The following is a 19,146-nucleotide window of genomic DNA, read 5'->3' as shown; positions in this document are numbered from 1 at the left end:
ATGTAAAGAACACAAATCCATATAAGTACATTCAGCGTCACGTTCCCAATTGTTTTTTTACCATTATTTTAGCAGGTAAGTTGACTGAGAACACATTCTCATTTAGAGTAGCGACCTGGAAATAGTTACGGGGAGAGAAGGGGGTGAATTTGCAAATTGGAAGCTAGGGATGATTAGGTGGCTTTGAAGGTATGAGGGCCAGATTGGGAATTTAGCCAGGACACGGGCAAAATTATTCTTACAATAATTGCCATGAGATCTTTAATGACCAAATAGTTACTGACCAGACCAGCAGCATCTGTTCTCCCATCTAGGGAACAGCCAGGACCGACCCTGCTTACTGTAGCTTCAAAGGCAAATTAGCAGTCGGATGGGAGCTATGGGTGGGTGCTATGCTTCTGGGCTATGAAGTTATCCACCGATGTGGGAGGGGCCTCCGTCATATTTCCCAGAATGCTCTGATGCAGGTAGATTTTTTATAATCGTTTGTTTCAATGTGTTTTCTATGCTACACAAAGAAAGATAAGAAACATTAATTTTTCTATACGAATCCAATCTGTATGTGGTTGGATTTATAGCAACTGATTAGTGACACACAGTTGTTCCAGCAGTGAAGGTAGTCTTCAAGTACTGGATTTCCCCTACCAACTGAAGAGGTTCCATCTTTAGAGGAATAGATGCTCTCTCTCACACACACACACACACAGCTCCCCCACCAAACCTACATATTCACCACCCACACAAAGCACAGCTCTCTCTTGATGATAATAACTCCCCTTCTCTCCAGTGATAATGAGCATGGGAATGTATTACATAAGGACAGAGAGAGACAGAGAGACAGAGAGAGAGAGAGAGAGAGAGAGAGAGAGAGAGAGAGAGCAAAGCCCTATGCTAAAGACAATTCAAAGAGATGGAATTAATTTACAGCTCTGAACGCACAGGCCCCCATCAGAAAAATATCCAGCGTGCTGTCCTTTAAGATAAAAACAGAGGCCGTCATTAGTGCTATATACATTCCCCTACGTATTTATTAAAATAGTGAGGCTATAACTTTTCATTTGGCTCTATACTTCTGCATTTGGGATTTGAGATGTTTCATACGAGGTAACAGTACAGAATGTCACCGGAGTCTTTTAACTTCATCCAGAGAGTAACCAGAGACAGGGAGTTCAATCTATTAAGTTATCATCAGGTGTGGGAAGGGCCTCTGTCATATTTCCCAGCATGCTCTGCTGCAGGTTGACCTTTTAAAATTAGTTTTCACATGTAAATTGATTGGTTTTCTGCTAAGAAACATATTGGATTAGTATAGAAAAATGTATGTGGTTGGATATATAGCAACCGTTAGTGAGATAGTTGTTCCAGTTGACATGGTGTAGGTCATCTTCATGTGCTGCATTTCCTTCCCTACTCTGTCAGACATTCTCAAATTCAAGTTGAGACGTAAAAGAGATTGAATATCACATTGCAAACCACCGTAAGAAATATTAAAACAAAGCTTTACATCTTTATAACTCAAAGGAAGTAAACTGAAAGAGAAGTGTACTCTACTGTAGTTGATTGTTTTTACAAAAAGTGTAAAACGGCATAGGACTTGATTAAACACACTGAAAAGAGTCATCTGGCAAACCGAGTTGGAAGAGGGAACACAGGGGGTGTTTGGAGGAAGTGAGAGAGGGAGGGTGGTAGTAAGTCAATGAAAAGGTCTATGTGATGACAGAACTGTGATTCAGCTAGAGAGGAGAGGTCACGTCAAACTTCTGTCCACAGATGAGGAGAGATGTGGAGTTACCCAGCAGGCACCTCTGGTTGAAATGGCATCATTACAACTGGTTTTCAACCAGCTTGCCTGCTGAGGCTTCAGGCTAGCATTCCGTCTGATGGTACACCAAACACTCAGAGATTAATGATCTCATTAGCAAAAATAATAAAACTGTTTCAAATCTCCTAGTTCTCTCAGCAGAGTCGTCAGTCTAGCATCCATGCCTGAACCAGCACTGTCTCCAGCCCAGTTCCTCTGACATCATCACTGTTGGACATCTCTCAGGTCTGGTCATCTGGTGAGTATGTGTCAACGTGGGCTCACATTCCTTTCCGTTGACAGGGGCCACTGTTCTTCCAACGACACCCATGAGGATGTCTCTCTCCCTGTCCAGAAGCGCTTGGCTAGGCGTTGTTTTGGTGCTGGTCCATGGGAGAACTGGCGACGGTTGGGAAACCTCACTGCTAGACAGAGGCTGGCTGAACAGTAACAGCAGCCATGAACCCTGTCGTATCAGGTCCTCTGTTGGGTCACTGGCACAAGTATGTACTGTACAACCTTCATTAACTTCCACACCTTTCAGTATTTCTTGACTGAATTTGTTTTAAATGAGAGTGGAATAATGGTTGAAATGAGTGGGGAGAAATGGAGAGATGGATATGCAGAGCAGCAGCTGGGATTCTTATCCTAGGTGAAGGTGATACAGTATGCACTACAGGTGGAAAAGTTAACCATAAGAACAGCCTCAGGCACCAGAAATAAGGCATAAGCTGTAGAAAGAGAGGGTTGACAGATTTACTACGGTGAAAAGAAACAAAATCTCTCACAGCAAATCTTGTTTGGATGAAGGTCGATAAAAAAAGTGCTGACCAGGCTACATTGTTTTGAGACTATTTTCCTTCCTTGTCCGTCATCCATCTTCCATCTTGGAACGGCTAGCATTTTTTTTGCTGAGGGATGCTTTGAGTGGTAGGTGTCAGAGGGGTGATCTTGATTCCTTTGTAGCTTTCTGTTTGAAGGATTTTCTCCAGAGCACAAAGATGGCTCAAGGTTGAGGTTGACAGGTATAAAAAACAGAGTTAAAATGGCAGAAAAACAACTACAGTGGAAGTCAGATAAGGGGGAAAAAAGTTAAACATTTCTTAAGGAAAACAATTCCTCTAGTATGTCTTGAGAGTGTGATGGATCCTCCCAGTAAGAACACTTCCAGAGAATAAGTTCCAAATCGTTCATCTGCCCAGACCTGACAGGGACAGGAACGCTTGTGTTCCCACACAATGCCCATGACTCATTCATACTCATTCAGACAACCCCTTACTTACAAACACAGACAGAACGAGCATGCACACAGTCACGCACATACACAAACTGTGGCTGTGAAGAGACCATTCTCCTCTCTCCAGCCCTCAGCAGGATGTGGAGAGTGTGAGACTCCCTATTTTAATGAGTGTCTCTTCTCCAATCTCCAGAGGGATACGCCAAGCAGAGACATCGATTAGAAGTGCAGTGGAGAGATGGATGTAAATAGATATGACAACGGCATGCAGTTGGCCTAGGCTTCAATAGCTAACCTAAAATGCTTTTTGGAAAATCTCTTGGACGTGACATATGACCTACAGTACGTGACATGGTGCCTGAGGTGATAATGCATGCCATTCCATACTGTAATTAAATCAATCAACCAACCAATCAATCCTGTACTTACCCACAGTTGACCCAAGCGATGGTGCCCTGTCCTTTGATAACCTGGGCCACGTCAGACAGCAGCTTCAGCTTAGAGTCCCCGGAGGTAGCTATTTACATACACAAGATACGAGGACAGGAGTAGGTTACGATTATGATTTTTCAATGCTGATACCGATTATTGGAGGACCAAAAACCCTGATACCGATTAATCGGCTGATTTTTTAAATTGTATTTGTAATAATGACAATTACATCAATACTGAATGAACACTTACTTTAACTTAATATAATACATCAATAAAATCAACTTAGCCTTAAATAAATAATGAAACGTGTTCAATTTGGTTTAAATAATGCAAAAACAAAGTGTTGGAGAAGTAAAAGTGCAATATTTGCCATGTAAGAAAGCTAACGTTTAAGTTCCTTGCTCAGAACATGAGAACACATGAAAGCTGGTGGTTCCTTTTAACATGAGTCTTCAATATTCCCAGGTAAGAAGTTTTAGGTTGTAGTTATTATAGGAATCATAGGACTATTTCCCTCTATACCATTTGTATTTCATTAACCTTTGACTATTAGATGTTCTTATAGTATTGCCAGTGTAACAGTATAGCTTCCGTCCCTCTCATCGCTCCTCCCTGGGCTTGAACCAGCAACACAACGACAACAGCCCCCATCGAAGCAGCGTTACCCATGCAGAGCAAGGGGAACAACTACTAGAAGGCTTAGAGCGAGTGATGTTTGAAACGCTATTTCACTTTGGTTACACCAGCCTCATCTCGGGAGTTGATATGCTTGAAGTCATAAACAGCGCAATACTTGACGCACAACGAAGAGCTGCTGGCAAAACGCACAAAAGTGCTGTTTGAATTAATGTTTAGGAGCCTGCATCTGCCTACCACCGCTCAGTCAGATACTTGTATGTTCAGTCAGATTTTACGCAACGCAGGACACGCTAGATAATATCTAGTAATAGCATCAACCATGTGTAGTTAACTAGTGATTATGATTGATTGTTTTTTATAAGATAAGTTTAATGTTAGCTATCAATTTACCTTGACTTACTGCATTCTCGTAACAGGCAGTCTCCTTGGAGTGCAACGAGAGAGAGGCAGGTTGTTATTGCACTGGACTAGTTAACTATAAGATTGGGTCCCCCGAGCTGCCATCATTGAAAATAAGAATGTGTTCTTAACTGACTTGCCTAGTTAAAGAAAGATTAAATAAAGGTGTAAAATATATATATATATTTTTAAATCGGCAAAATTGGTGTCCAAAAATACCGGTGTCCAAAGATTGTGAAATCGGCCCTAATTGATCGGCCATTCCGATGAATCGGTCGACCTCTAGTTACAACAGGTGGAGTTACAATACATCTTTCATTACAATATGGGTTATATTACTCAGCTCACCAGCATTCAATACTCAAGAATCCAAAAACCTGTAATTCACTGAAGGTCAGAGGTCACAACATTCAAAACATGGGACTATGAACTCAAACATCAAATCACAGGAGGGTATACGCAAGCATCACCAAGTACCACCCATCACCTTGTGACATCACCTAGCCGAGCGTTCAGTAGTCTACTTCCAACAGGTTAGGAGTATCAGAAACACAGCATAGGTCAAGGCCTACTGAGAAAACCATCAAAGAATAAACTGGAATAAACTGTACTGTAACAAGAGTGTGCAACATTACACAATGTGGACTCAAATCAGTCAAATAACTGTGGTTGTTTAGTCCCTGCTCAACAACATCACTTTCACACACTTCCTGGTTCTATGGACATCTCTTCTATATTTAGCTTTGCAGGCATTGCCATGATACTGAGGATTAGGGACCCATTGTGCGTCCCAAAGGTAGTGCACTATATAGGTAACAAGGTGCCATTTGGGATGTAGAGAATAGATTGCCATTTAGGACCCACTACCCTTAGTAGAAAGAGGGAGTCGCCGTTGGAGAATGCCAGAACGCAGCGCCACAGAAACAGGCAAGCAATCAATCACGGGGCGGCGTTTGATACGTGCAAGTATTAACCAATGACCTAACACTGTCTGAAATGGCTCATGAATTATGAAACAAATACATGTGGAGGCGCATATGTACACACATAATTAATGGGAGTGGTGGGGCCTTGAGGGGCCTCTTCCTGTGCACCGAGAGGGAGATCATGCTGACAGAGCATCACACGACACACAGCAGGGCTTGACATTAACTTTTTTAGCCACTGAAGGACTGTTTCACTTGTCAGAAAGCTCAAGTCGCTTGTCCAAAAATAAAAACGGGTCTGGAACACCATGGGCCAAAAAGGTAACTGAAATTTGTGTTGTATAATGCAAGGAAGCACTTCACAATAAACATCATTATTATCACTGGTAGTGTCAATGGAAGGCTGGCTGCTGGGCTCAGTGTCAATGGAAGGCTGGCTGCTGTGCTCATTGACAATGGAAGGCTGGCTGCTGGGCTCAGTGTCAATGGAAGGCTGGCTGCTGTGCTCATTGACAATGGAAGGCTGGCTGCTGGGCTCAGTGTCAATGGAAGGCTGGCTGCTGTGCTCAGTGTCAATGGAAGGCTGGCTGCTGTGCTCATTGACAATGGAAGGCTGGCTGCTGGGCTCAGTGACAATGGAAGGCTGGCTGCTGGGCTCATTGACAATGGAAGGCTGGCTGCTGGGCTCAGTGACAATGGAAGGCTGGCTGCTGGGCTCAGTGACAATGGAAGGCTGGCTGCTGGGCTCAGTGACAATGGAAGGCTGGCTGCTGTGCTCAGTGACAATGGAAGGCTGGCTGCTGTGCTCAGTGACAATGGAAGGCTGGCTGCTGTGCTCAGTGACAATGGAAGGCTGGCTGCTGGGCTCATTGACAATGGAAGGCTGGCTGCTGGGCTCATTGACAATGGAAGGCTGGCTGCTGGGCTCAGTGACAATGGAAGGCTGGCTGCTGGGCTCAGTGACAATGGAAGGCTGGCTGCTGGGCTCAGTGACAATGGAAGGCTGGCTGCTGTGCTCAGTGACAATGGAAGGCTGGCTGCTGTGCTCAGTGACAATGGAAGGCTGGCTGCTGTGCTCAGTGACAATGGAAGGCTGGCTGCTGGGCTCAGTGACAATGGAAGGCTGGCTGCTGGGCTCAGTGACAATGGAAGGCTGGCTGCTGGGCTCAGTGACAATGGAAGGCTGGCTGCTGGGCTCAGTGACAATGGAAGGCTGGCTGCTGGGCTCAGTGACAATGGAAGGCTGGCTGCTGGGCTCAGTGACAATGGAAGGCTGCTGGTGTTTGATCCCATGTATTATATCTCCTGAGCAAAAGCCTGCATCCCTGTAGCTCTCCTGGACTTTCTAGGAGGAGGGTTGGCCACCTTGCAACATTACAAATACAACCAAGCACTTTTTATGCCTTTATCAAATAAATTCCCTCATTCAATGAACCAGGGATCAACTGGCTAAGGTGGGCGAGGTAGATAACTACTAAGTCTATTTGGAAGGTTAAAATATTCAGTGTTCAGGGGAGATCTTGACAGCATAGGAGTTACAAGTTAATTAGGCTATTCTAAGAATATTTTTTGACTCCGTCAGAATGACATGGCCAGTATTAAATAGAGGAGAAAGCCAATGATGAGCACTCGAGACGGTTTTACAACCAAAGTATGCAGCATGGTTTCATCAACTGTGTGTTTGTTGGCCATTTGCGGTTATATACTAGCGCCGGTGGAAAGTTATCGGACATGACAATGACATTAATGCATGCTAATAGATAAATAGTTAACTAGATAATATAACAAACTGTTTTGAAATGGCTATCTAATTAGTCTGTATATCATTATTTTACCTGCTGCGCAAATGTCTCCCTCTCTCCTCTGGTAAAGGCCCACACACAGGTAATGCACAGACCATGATGTTTTCAGGATTGTCGTTGCTGACCAAAAATTTGCTATAACTGGGCAAATAACTCACCAGCAATTATTATCAACAAATGTGCAAACACGGCTTGCTTTGATCTCAAAAACTAATTTTGCGACTGCATGATTGAAACACCGCTGTCTGTCAATGCAGGTCTACAATAGTTATACTCTGAAGGCATTGTGCAGAAATTGGGAGGACAGTGAGCCAGATATCACATCTGTAGGACACTGATCCAATTATGATCGGAGTAACCTAAATTGTTTGATAGTGATTTTTATTTACTTAAATCTACAATCTGCTTTTTTACTTGCCCCAGGCAAACAGACAAGACTTAATGTCGAGCCCTGACACACAACGGCAAACACACGGTGAACTGAGCTGAGCACTTTCTTCTGGCATGAAATACGCAAATTAAAATGGAATTAAATGCAAGAGAGGCTGATTTCCCTAATGGCTATAGGTGAACGCAGTTTTATGACTTAATTTGACCGCATTTAGTTTGAGTGTCTTTTTCTGTTCAAGTACATTGTTCTATGCTAAAAAAAAATCCAAGGGAGACGTCACAAGCCGAGAAGCATGCAGGTCAATCACGGTCCTTCCAGAATGTTGTTTATCTCCCATTACAGGTGATGGATCAGAGATAATAACAGACCACTATTTGAGATTGGTGTAAACAAAGGCAGGCATATCTAACTTCACATATCATTTTTACTACAAAGGGCCTAAAGTATTGCCCACTGACACACCTGACTTAGTGTAGAGCACCAGGACATTGGCTCTAACCCACCTGACTTAGTGTAGAGCACCAGGACATTGGCTCTAACCCACCTGACTTAGTGTAGAGCACCAGGACATTGGCTCTAACCCACCTGACTTAGTGTAGAGCACCAGGACATTGGCTCTAACCCACCTGACTTAGTGTAGAGCACCAGGACATTGGCTCTAACCCACCTGACTTAGTGTAGAGCACCAGGACATTGGCTCTAACCCACCTGACTTAGTGTAGAGCACCAGGACATTGGCTCTAACCCACCTGACTTAGTGTAGAGCACCAGGACATTGGCTCTAACCCACCTGACTTAGTGTAGAGCACCAGGACATTGGCTCTAACCCACCTGACTTAGTGTAGAGCACCAGGACATTGGCTCTAACCCACCTGACTTAGTGTAGAGCACCAGGACATTGGCTCTAACCCACCTGACTTAGTGTAGAGCACCAGGACATTGGCTCTAACCCACCTGACTTAGTGTAGAGCACCAGGACATTGGCTCTAACCCACCTGACTTAGTGTAGAGCACCAGGACATTGGCTCTAACCCACCTGACTTAGTGTAGAGCACCAGGACATTGGTTCTAACCCACCTGACTTAGTGTAGAGCACCAGGACATTGGTTCGAGTCCGGAGAAGCTTCTTGAAGTCCTTGTGTTCGCTGACCTTCTCTATGAGGGGAGAGACCTTTACAGCCGCCTGCAGCACCGGCCCCAGGCACACCTGAAGACATATTGATGGATAGATACTGTATTTATTCAGAGTGACCAACTCACACATCAGATGCTTCAGTGCAGAAGACCGGTCACTTTTGTGATATTATGAGATTGCCAGACACCTGATGTTCAAAACAAAACCTTGTGTAGGTGTTCAGCATCAAAGTCGAAACAAAGACAGATTCTCATCTCATTGTGTGCAACTGTGAGAAGATACCTATTGCATATTCTTTGAGTCCTCTCTCCTTGTCTCCTTCAAAGCCCATTGGATGAGAAAGCAAGAGGTCCCTCCCCTCTGACCTTCTCCTCCAATGGGTTTTGAGAATGAGACAACGCAAGGAGTATGCTATTAAAATCTTCCCTGAGACATTCAAACAAGCTCCATCCTATCACTCATCAAATCATGTCCCAGTCGCCCAATCCCCGATGGAGTACAAAATTAGCTACCAATGTTCTCATTCATCAAATCAAGTGATGAGCGATATACTGTAACGTGATATCAAAACAAGCACCTGTCGGGCAGAGTTTTTTAATTTCCCATGCTGGATACCTCGTATGGGCGTGACGGGAATTCAACAGATTCTCGTCAGTACATTTCAATTAAAACGTAGAAGTGAAGCGTCATCTTGTTTTCTTCTTCCCTGTCTGGATGACTGATGAACTCTAGAGGGGGCATCTATCTCATTTCCCCCTCCTGTCTCTAGGTGTTGGATGTGGGAGGCTGGTGGCCGTGGTATCGGACGGCAGTGTTGAGGAGATGACAAGGTGATGTTCCCTCGGTCGGAGACTCCACGACAGGTGTGTGGAGATGACAAGGTGATGTCCCCTCGGTCGGAGACTCCACGACAGGTGTGTGGAGATGACAAGGTGATGTCCCCTCGGTCGGAGACTCCACGACAGGTGTGTGGAGATGACAAGGTGATGTCCCCTCGGTCGGAGACTCCACGACAGGTGTGTGGAGATGACAAGGTGATGTCCCCTCGGTCGGAGACTCCACGACGGGTGTGTGGAGATGACAGTAAGGGGTAATTATAAAATGGGCTCTCAGGGCCGGCCGAGCGACACCGCTACTATTCTCCACACCACCTCTCCTCTTGTCCGACAACATCTCTCCCCTCGAGCCTCTCCCCTCGAGCCTCTCTCCCCACTCCCCTCTCTCCCCACTCCCCACGAGCCTCTCTCCCCACGAGCCTCTCTCCCCACGAGCCTCTCTCCCCTCGAGCCTCTCTCCCCTCGAGCCTCTCTCCCCTCGAGCCTCTCTCCCCACTCCCCTCTCTCCCCACTCCCCTCGAGCCTCTCTCCCCACTCCCCTCGAGCCTCTCCCCCTCTCCCCTCGAGCCTCTCCCCTCGAGCCTCTCCCCTCGAGCCTCTCCCCTCGAGCCTCTCCCCTCGAGCCTCTCCCCTCGAGCCTCTCCCCTCGAGCCTCTCCCCTCGAGCCTCTCCCCTCGAGCCTCTCCCCTCGAGCCTCTCCCCTCGAGCCTCCTACTCCTCTGCTTGGCTAGACCATCTGAGAAAGGGAGAGTGGAGGCACTGAAGCAACCACTGTGCAGAATGAAAGGGGAGCTTTAAAGTACAACTTACTTAAGTGGGATAATATGCATCCACCTACCTCACAATAATATGTAGCCTACCTCACAAAAGAGTATGACTGTGCTAAATGGGATTTGAAAATGCATCCATTTGTGAGACAATGTGGGAGTATGAACTAACTGTATACAAAAGAGTAGTTAAGGCAACAGACAAAAACAAAAGTAGTATTGAAGTTTGTGCGGGACCGAGTCAGTCCTCGGCTATGAGTGCGGGACCGAGTCAGTCCTCGGCTATGAGTGCGGACCGAGTCAGTCCTCGGCTATGAGTGCGGGACCGAGTCAGTCCTCGGCTATGAGTGCGGGACCGAGTCAGTCCTCGGCTATGAGTGCGGGACCGAGTCAGTCCTCGGCTATGAGTGCGGGACCGAGTCAGTCGTCGGCTATGAGTGCGGGACCGAGTCAGTCGTCGGCTATGAGTGCGGGACCGAGTCAGTCCTCGGCTATGAGTGCGGGACCGAGTCAGTCCTCGGCTATGAGTGCGGGACCGAGTCAGTCCTCGGCTATGAGTGCGGGACCGAGTCAGTCCTCGGCTATGAGTGCGGGACCGAGTCAGTCCTCGGCTATGAGTGCGGGACCGAGTCAGTCCTCGGCTATGAGTGCGGGACCGAGTCAGTCCTCGGCTATGAGTGCGGGACCGAGTCAGTCCTCGGCTATGAGTGCGGGACCGAGTCAGTCCTCGGCTATGAGTGCGGGACCGAGTCAGTCCTCGGCTATGAGTGCGGGACCGAGTCAGTCCTCGGCTATGAGTGCGGGACCGAGTCAGTCCTCGGCTATGAGTGCGGGACCGAGTCAGTCCTCGGCTATGAGTGCGGGACCGAGTCAGTCCTCGGCTATGAGTGCGGGACCGAGTCAGTCCTCGGCTATGAGTGCGGGACCGAGTCAGTCCTCGGCTATGAGTGCGGGACCGAGTCAGTCCTCGGCTATGAGTGCGGGACCGAGTCAGTCCTCGGCTATGAGTGCGGGACCGAGTCAGTCCTCGGCTATGAGTGCGGGACCGAGTCAGTCCTCGCCTATGAGTGCGGGACCGAGTCAGTCATCAGCTATTTGAGAGCATCTGGAGGCAGCTCTTGTTCTGAGGCAGGCCTATTTCACAGCTACATGAACATTGGACCCTTTACAAATGTAAGAAAGGCTGGTGATGATTTCTGCCCCCGACGATCACATTTCTCCAGGCTCATTTACAGAGTGGGTATGCATAATGCATACTGTTGAGAAGATCAACAGAAAGAATCATAAACAGAACACAATCATATTCACAGGATGTGGATAGATAGTATTATGGTGAAATGAAAGCAGTACTATATAGAGTGGAGCATGGGAGAGGATGTGAGCATGGGAGAGGATGTGAGCATGGGAGAGCATGTGAGCATGTGAGAGCATGTGAGCATGTGAGAGCATGTGAGCATGGGAGAGCATGTGAGCATGGGAGAGGATGTGAGCATGGGAGAGGATGTGAGCATGGGAGAGGATGTGAGCATGGGAGAGGATGTGAGCATGGGAGAGGATGTGAGCATGGGAGAGGATGTGAGCATGGATGTGAGCATGGGAGAGGATGTGAGCATGGGAGAGGATGTGAGCATGGGAGAGGATGTGAGCATGGGAGAGGATGTGAGCATGGGAGAGGATGTGAGCATGGGAGAGGATGTGAGCATGGGAGAGGATGTGAGCATGGGAGAGGATGTGAGCATGGGAGAGGATGTGAGCATGGGAGAGGATGTGAGCATGGGAGAGGATGTGAGCATGGGAGAGGAGGGAGCATGGGAGAGGATGTGAGCATGGGAGAGGATGTGAGCATGGGAGAGGATGTGAGCATGGGAGAGGAGGGAGCATGGGAGAGGAGGGAGCATGGGAGAGGAGGGAGCATGGGAGAGGATGGAGCATGGGAGAGGATGTGAGCATGGAAGAGGAGGGAGCATGGGAGAGGATGTGAGCATGGGAGAGGATGTGAGCATGGGAGAGGATGTGAGCATGGGAGAGGATGTGAGCATGGGAGAGGATGTGAGCATGGGAGAGGATGTGAGCATGGGAGAGGATGTGAGCATGGGAGAGGATGTGAGCATGGGAGAGGATGTGAGCATGGGAGAGGATGTGAGCATGGGAGAGGATGTGAGCATGGGAGAGGATGTGAGCATGGGAGAGGATGTGAGCATGGGAGAGGATGTGAGCATGGGAGAGGATGTGAGCATGTGAGCATGGGAGAGGATGTGAGCATGTGAGCATGGGAGAGGATGTGAGCATGGAAGAGGATGTGAGCATGGGAGAGGATGTGAGCATGGGAGAGGATGTGAGCATGGGAGAGGATGTGAGCATGGGAGAGGATGTGAGCATGGGAGAGGATGTGAGCATGGAAGAGGATGTGAGCATGGGAGAGGATGTGAGCATGGAAGAGGATGTGAGCATGGAAGAGGATGGGAGCATGGGAGAGGATTTGAGCATGGGAGAGGATTTGAGCATGGGAGAGGATTTGAGCATGGGAGAGGATGTGAGCATGGGAGAGGATGTGAGCATGGGAGAGGATGTGAGCATGGGAGAGGATGTGAGCATGGAAGAGGGACACGGACATCAGGATGGATGGAGCAACACACAGAATGAGGAGAGGATTTGCAAACCTTTTCTGGACCATTGACATTGTTGTGCTCGCTGCTCACGCATCACATCCCCTGACATTTGACAGGCAGCCAATACTGCAACAAGTCCTATCAATGGCTGGGCTGCCACCTGGCAATCGGTGCATTGGTTGGTTCCCCTACACTACCTATTACTAAAGCTTCCCCTCGTTTGGCTTAGGCCATGACATGAGGGCACTGCTGTGTGTCAATGTGAGCAGCATCCTAATGACAGGACTGTCTGCCTTCACAATACACCGCACTCAGTCATGCGCACACACACACACTCCCTAGTGATCAGCAGGAGGACAGGTTTAGACTAGAGACCACACTCCCTAGTGATCAGGAGGAGGACAGGTTTAGACTAGAGACCACACTCCCTAGTGATCAGCAGGAGGACAGGTTTAGACTAGAGACCACACTCCCTAGTGATCAGCAGGAGGACAGGTTTAGACTAGAGACCACACTCCCTAGTGATCAGCAGGAGGACAGGTTTAGACTAGAGACCACACTCCCTAGTGATCAGCAGGAGGACAGGTTTAGACTAGAGACCACACTCCCTAGTGATCAGCAGGAGGACAGGTTTAGACTAGAGACCACACTCCCTAGTGATCAGGAGGAGGACAGGTTTAGACTAGAGACCACACTCCCTAGTGATCAGGAGGAGGACAGGTTTAGACTAGAGACCACACTCCCTAGTGATCAGGAGGAGGACAGGTTTAGACTAGAGACCACACTCCCTAGTGATCAGCAGGAGGACAGGTTTAGACTAGAGACCACACTCCCTAGTGATCAGGAGGAGGACAGGTTTAGACTAGAGACCACACTCCCTAGTGATCAGGAGGAGGACAGGTTTAGACTAGAGACCACACTCCCTAGTGCTGGAGACAGACAGAGACATGCTAGCTCTAGCTCATCTTCATAACCTCAGGGATGTCTTAGTGAGAAGTGAACGTAATGAGGGTGAAAAACAGGCCCCTTGGCTGTTAGGCTCTTGTTTCATGATGTGGCTGTAACTGTAACTAACACATTGGATTATGTCTTTGTCTAAGCTATTTCTAATAGTTTAAGCATTGATTCCTCAAACCTCAACGATCGTCAGATCTCTCATGGGACAGAATTTGAGGCTGAAGAGGTGGTGATTTGTTTCTGAAGATAGCTCTACTCCCTAACCAACTCAAACTAACCCTCTCGCTACACCAATAAGTCCAATTCATGTCTTCCTGTTTGCATACATACTTTTAGGGATTATAGGATTTTTAATTTAAAATATAAAACATTACACTGTTTTTATATTTTAACTGTAAATGTTTCAGCATTTGTTATCCATCCAGGTACAGGAACCATCAGGTCACCAATACAGACAGGGTCTTTTAGTCAGGCAAACATAATGGGTCAGATTTAGCCCATGAATTCCTCTTAGTCCCAGTCCAGAAGTAGAATCTATTGCAAATCCTTTGATTATTGATCAAAATCACTTCATATGCCGTATCACAGCGAGGTGACATTTCCAATAAGACAGGCAGGCAGCTCTTTCTGTAGTGCCTCCTGCAACTGCATCCTAAATGACAGGTGTCAGAGCAGCTTACCGATCGCTGCAGCTGTACACAGCCCATCTGTAAATAGCCCACCCCATCTACCCACCTCATCCCCATATTTGTTTTTCTGCTCTTTTGCAAACCAGTATTTCTACCTGCACATCCTCATCTGCACATATATCACTCCAATGTTTAATTGCTAAATTGTAATTATTTCGCCACTATTGACCTATTTATTGCCTTACCTCGTTACTTCATTTGCACACACTGTATACAGATTTATCTATTGTGTTATTGACTGTAAGTTTGTTTATTCCATGTGTAACTGTGTTGTTTTTGTCACACTGCTTTGCTTTATCTTGGCCAGGTCGCAGTTGTAAACGAGAACTTGTTCTCAACTGACCTACCTGGTTAAATAAAGTTGATATAAAATAAATAAAATAAAATTTGGGACAGAGCCCGAGCATTTGAATATATTAAGAAAGTCCATTATCACACTTTGCACCAACCTTCATCCCCCCAAAAGTGTCAAGTTACATCAGTGTAAAAAATGCCACACACACTAAGCAGCCAGCAGAGAGACCCAGGCTGGCAGCTCACTCTCCCAGAGCTCGCTTACCCTCCATCTGGGGTGACAAATCTGCTTAATAAAAGTCGGCCCGTTTTAGGTTTTAGGGGCCGTACTGAATCAACGCAAATCAGAATGCTGTTCTGTTTGTCAAACTCTCTCCATTTTGCTCTTGATTAATGAGACGAACAGCAGCAATGGAGATCAACGTGTGTGTGGCGGCCCTTTTCAATTATCAACCACTGATCTCAGAAGATGGATTATGAACACCTCTCTCAAATGACCGATGTCACAAATGGCACTCTATTTCCTATGGGTCCTGGTCAAAAATAGTGCACTATATAGGACATGGGGTGCAATTTGGGATGTAGCCAATGAGTTCCGTCCTCTGTAATTGATGGAGATGGAGCCATTGATGTATGAATAACTCTAGGGTGGTTAGTGTTTGTTGTGGCGGCTCACCGCACTAAGGCAACCGACCAACCCACCATGATGGGGAGGTGAAGAGGACCCTCAATCCAGATTAAAGAAGTTTAAAAATTGCTTTGACACGCAGCTAGGCAAGAAATACAGTGGGACAGTCTTCAGCATAGACAGAGACAGAGCAGTCAGTCTCCCTTAATCTCCACACACACCCACTGTGATGTCATTTCCCTGCCTACAATCGCACAACAGTAGGCTACAGTAGCACCCACCTTTGTTTGACATGGTAGCCACTAAACCATACAACAGGATGCTGAACAGGAATGGTCCCAGGGCACAAGGCTCGAGATTGGAATGAAGTGGAAATCCAGTCATTATGTGGCCAGTCTATCAAGGACTGAGCGAGGAGTTGGTTAAAGAGTAGGCTAATGCAATGTAACATTTTTTGTAGCAACCAACTAAGTTACATTTGTAGCAAACTTTACACGTAACAAGCAAAGAATGTATCAATCACTCAATGAAAGTAAAGTATAACAATATATCATAAAATATTTTAAAGTGACTGACCAATATACATACATACCCATGAGAGTCATAATAAACCAAACTGTGTTGAATCACATATTTAGCTAGCTGGAAGTGAATCTTAAGGACATTTTGATCAGAAATGTAAACCACGTCAACCATAGAAAAAAGTAGCAAATTGGTCGTTAACCAGTAAAGCAACGGTCAGTACTATCCGGGATCCTTGGGACGTCCCTACCCCCCATTGAAGTTGATATTTCTAATGGTTAGGTTAGGGTTATGATTAGGGTATATATTTCCCAAGAAATCCGGATAGCACTGAACTAGGCATGCAGATGAATAGAAACCCGAATTGAAATATTCAGCCATGTAACAAATTGATTGTCTTATATTGTAGATTATGCAGAATAACCGTTCATTATTTTCAAGTCTGTCCAACCAGGTTAATTTTGCGTTCTCAAAGGATTTCAATATACATTCTCGGGAGAGACACTAGATGCCTTGTGCTGGTAGTCAATTCACGAGGACGTTTTTGATCAAATAATATGAAATGTTGGCGAATATCGGTATGTAACTACAGCGAGATATACTATATTCAGTTGTTTTATAGGTTTAGGCTATTTTTGAGTCTCAAGTTCAGCCTCTGATTTAAAATTGCTAAGGCCGTGCTGTCAACTTTGGTTGCCTTCACGAAGACGCGGAAAATACACGCAGGCGTTTGCAGGTTTAATAAAAAATATTGAAAAAATACATGTAGATAAAACATTAGGCTTATCGGTGTCTCTATATATATTTCACAAACAACTTACCAAGAAGACGAATGTGTACATTTTCAGCTCTCTCATCCGACTACCGTAGCGGTTCCAAGAAGCCATGATGCCGTTGCCACGTCTAGATACGCACGCGCAATCGGTTTTCCACGGATTCTTGAACAGCCCGCAAAGCTGCTTAGGAAATGTAGTTTTGGAGGATATAGTTGGCATTGCAGGCATTGATTTCAGGCAGGTTGACGTTAACCCTTACCTTGACCATTCTGGAGTTAATGCCTAACCTTTAGATGTCTACGTTTAATGCCTAAACATAACTTTAACCTTAGATATTCTGAGTTACTGAGCCTAAACTAAATTAAGCACCAGCTGTCAGAGCAGCTCACAGATCACTGCACCTGTATGTAGCTCATCTGTAAATAGCCCAACCAATCTACCTCATCCCCATACTGTATTTATTTATCTTTCTCCTTTGCACCCCAGTGTCTCTACTTGCACATTCATCTTCTGCACATCCTACCATTCCAGTGTTTAATTGCTATATTGTAATTAATTTGCCACCATAGCCTATTTATTGCCTTCCCTCCCTTATCCTACCTCATTTACACATGCTGTATATAGAATTTTCTATTGTATTATTGATTGTATGTTTGTTTATTCCATGTGTAACTGTTTATTCCATGTGTTGTTGTATGTGTCGAACTGCTTTGCTTTATCTTAGCCAGGTCGCAGTTGTAAATGAGAACTTGTTCTCAACTTGCCTACCTGGTTAAATAAAGGTGTTCTCAACTTGCCTACCTGGTTAAATAAAGGTGAAATGAAAAAAAAAACTTAGCCATAGACACTTCAGAATTAGACTTTTGAGAAACATCGTTGAACTTCTAAATCTGACGTGAGACTGTGAGAGCTAGTTGCAGCATGCACCTCTCATCACATTGTGGTACAGTGTCTATTTAAATGCAATGTTATGGGCCTATGTTATTTATTTGCAAATACATGGGAACATCATCCAACCAAAGATCCACATCTGGAAAGCCAATTTGATGAGGAGGTGTCATGAACTGCTCTCAACCTGTGCCAGTGGCGGGAATGGCCAGTCACACCACTCTGAACTATTCAAACTTCAAATCTGAAATTAACTTCTACATCACATCACCAGATAATAATGAAAGAAGTAATGTCAATTAAGTGTATTATAAGGCTATAGAACAGTGGGGTAATACCTCACAAGCCCTTACTCAATACTCCAAGTACTATAAGCGCTTGTTTTTTTAAAATGCAAATTCTCTCTTGTACACCCCTCTCAGTTGGAGTTGCGATGGTCCTTGTAATAGCGTCCAACTCACAGAGAGAACGCAGTAACCAGCACAGGTCGTTATGTGAGCGAGACACATCGAAGAGAGGAGATACCCTTCCAATGAGGTAGCCTGACGAATCAAATAGAGCCCTCGAGTTTTGCGTGACATTTCGAACAAGTTGGAAAAAACATCAAAGGTAAGAATACAATTTAATTGATCTATTGGACGGTTCAATTGTACCCCTTGGTTGTATTTACATATTTGCAGATGGCTATACAGAGCCTACTAGAATTTACAATAGTAATTCTATTTAAATGTAACTTTTAAAAGGAAATATAGAAATCACTTTCTAATCTTTAGCCTTTTATTTTGGAGTGAGTATCCTGTCCAAAAATTGTAAGAGCTATAAGGCATAAAACACACATTTGGTCAATTAATAAGGGATATAATAGCCTATATTGAGCACCGTTTTCCCATTTTACATCTAAACCATTTATCATAAGATTAATTTGAAGTTTCAGTTCACAAATGTTTTCACTTAGATATATCAGTATTTCTGGGTGCCTCTTATTTTGTCCATTTTACCATACCTTGAATAGACGGCTCTGTTGGCGTCGTAGTTTGTTCCATAATATCGCATATTTATTCAGAGCAGTTAGCGGTTCTTTTATACCGCTTCAGCTTTACTTTCTAATCACGTTCCAGCCGAGGATCAGAGGCATTTCTGGGCTGCAGGAACCTACCGCCACATTTCCACTGTTACAAACTTACTTGTGTTGTGCTGTACGTAATCAGGACCCGTGGGGTGAGGCTAGTTAGACAGATGTAGTTCCCATATAGTAGGCTAGTGTCCAGATCAGCTTTTTAGTTGTCTTTTTCTTTATATTCTCTTTTGTCCTGTGAATAGACATGTCTGTTTCTTAAAGAAATTAGAATAGTGGTGTCATAAAATAACATTGAAATGACTCATGCCGCTTGGAGAATAGACCTTGCACTGGTTGT

At 45.5% G+C, this 19,146-nt stretch overlaps 2 protein-coding genes across 6 annotated transcripts in view; one reads left to right on the top strand and one right to left on the bottom strand.

Annotated features, from left to right (window-relative positions):
• The window catches only part of LOC118386347 (protein disulfide-isomerase A5-like), a 76,282-nt gene extending 59,251 nt beyond the window's left edge, over nt 1–17,031 (bottom strand). Inside the window, exons 1-3 of the mRNA XM_035774032.2 lie at nt 16,889–17,031; nt 8,708–8,837; nt 3,468–3,555 (exon numbers count right to left, since the gene is read on the bottom strand). Of these exons, the coding sequence (XP_035629925.1) occupies nt 3,468–3,555; nt 8,708–8,837; nt 16,889–16,954 (284 nt within the window). The 5' untranslated portion in view covers nt 16,955–17,031. The remainder of the gene's footprint in view (nt 1–3,467; nt 3,556–8,707; nt 8,838–16,888) is intronic.
• Nucleotides 17,032–18,182: 1,151 nt separating this feature from the next.
• Nucleotides 18,183–19,146, top strand: part of LOC118385854 (semaphorin-5B-like) — a 355,620-nt gene continuing 354,656 nt past the window's right edge. For all 5 annotated transcript variants that reach the window (XM_052522729.1, XM_052522727.1, XM_052522725.1 and 2 more), the window contains exon 1: nt 18,183–18,340. The gene's annotated coding sequence lies outside the window, so the exon portion shown is untranslated. The remainder of the gene's footprint in view (nt 18,341–19,146) is intronic.

The sequence above is a fragment of the Oncorhynchus keta genome, chromosome 7, assembly GCF_023373465.1.
Source record: "Oncorhynchus keta strain PuntledgeMale-10-30-2019 chromosome 7, Oket_V2, whole genome shotgun sequence".
Taxonomy (NCBI): domain Eukaryota; kingdom Metazoa; phylum Chordata; class Actinopteri; order Salmoniformes; family Salmonidae; genus Oncorhynchus; species Oncorhynchus keta.
Note: the sequence above shows the minus strand (reverse complement) of the source record. Positions and strands in the feature narration are given on the sequence as shown.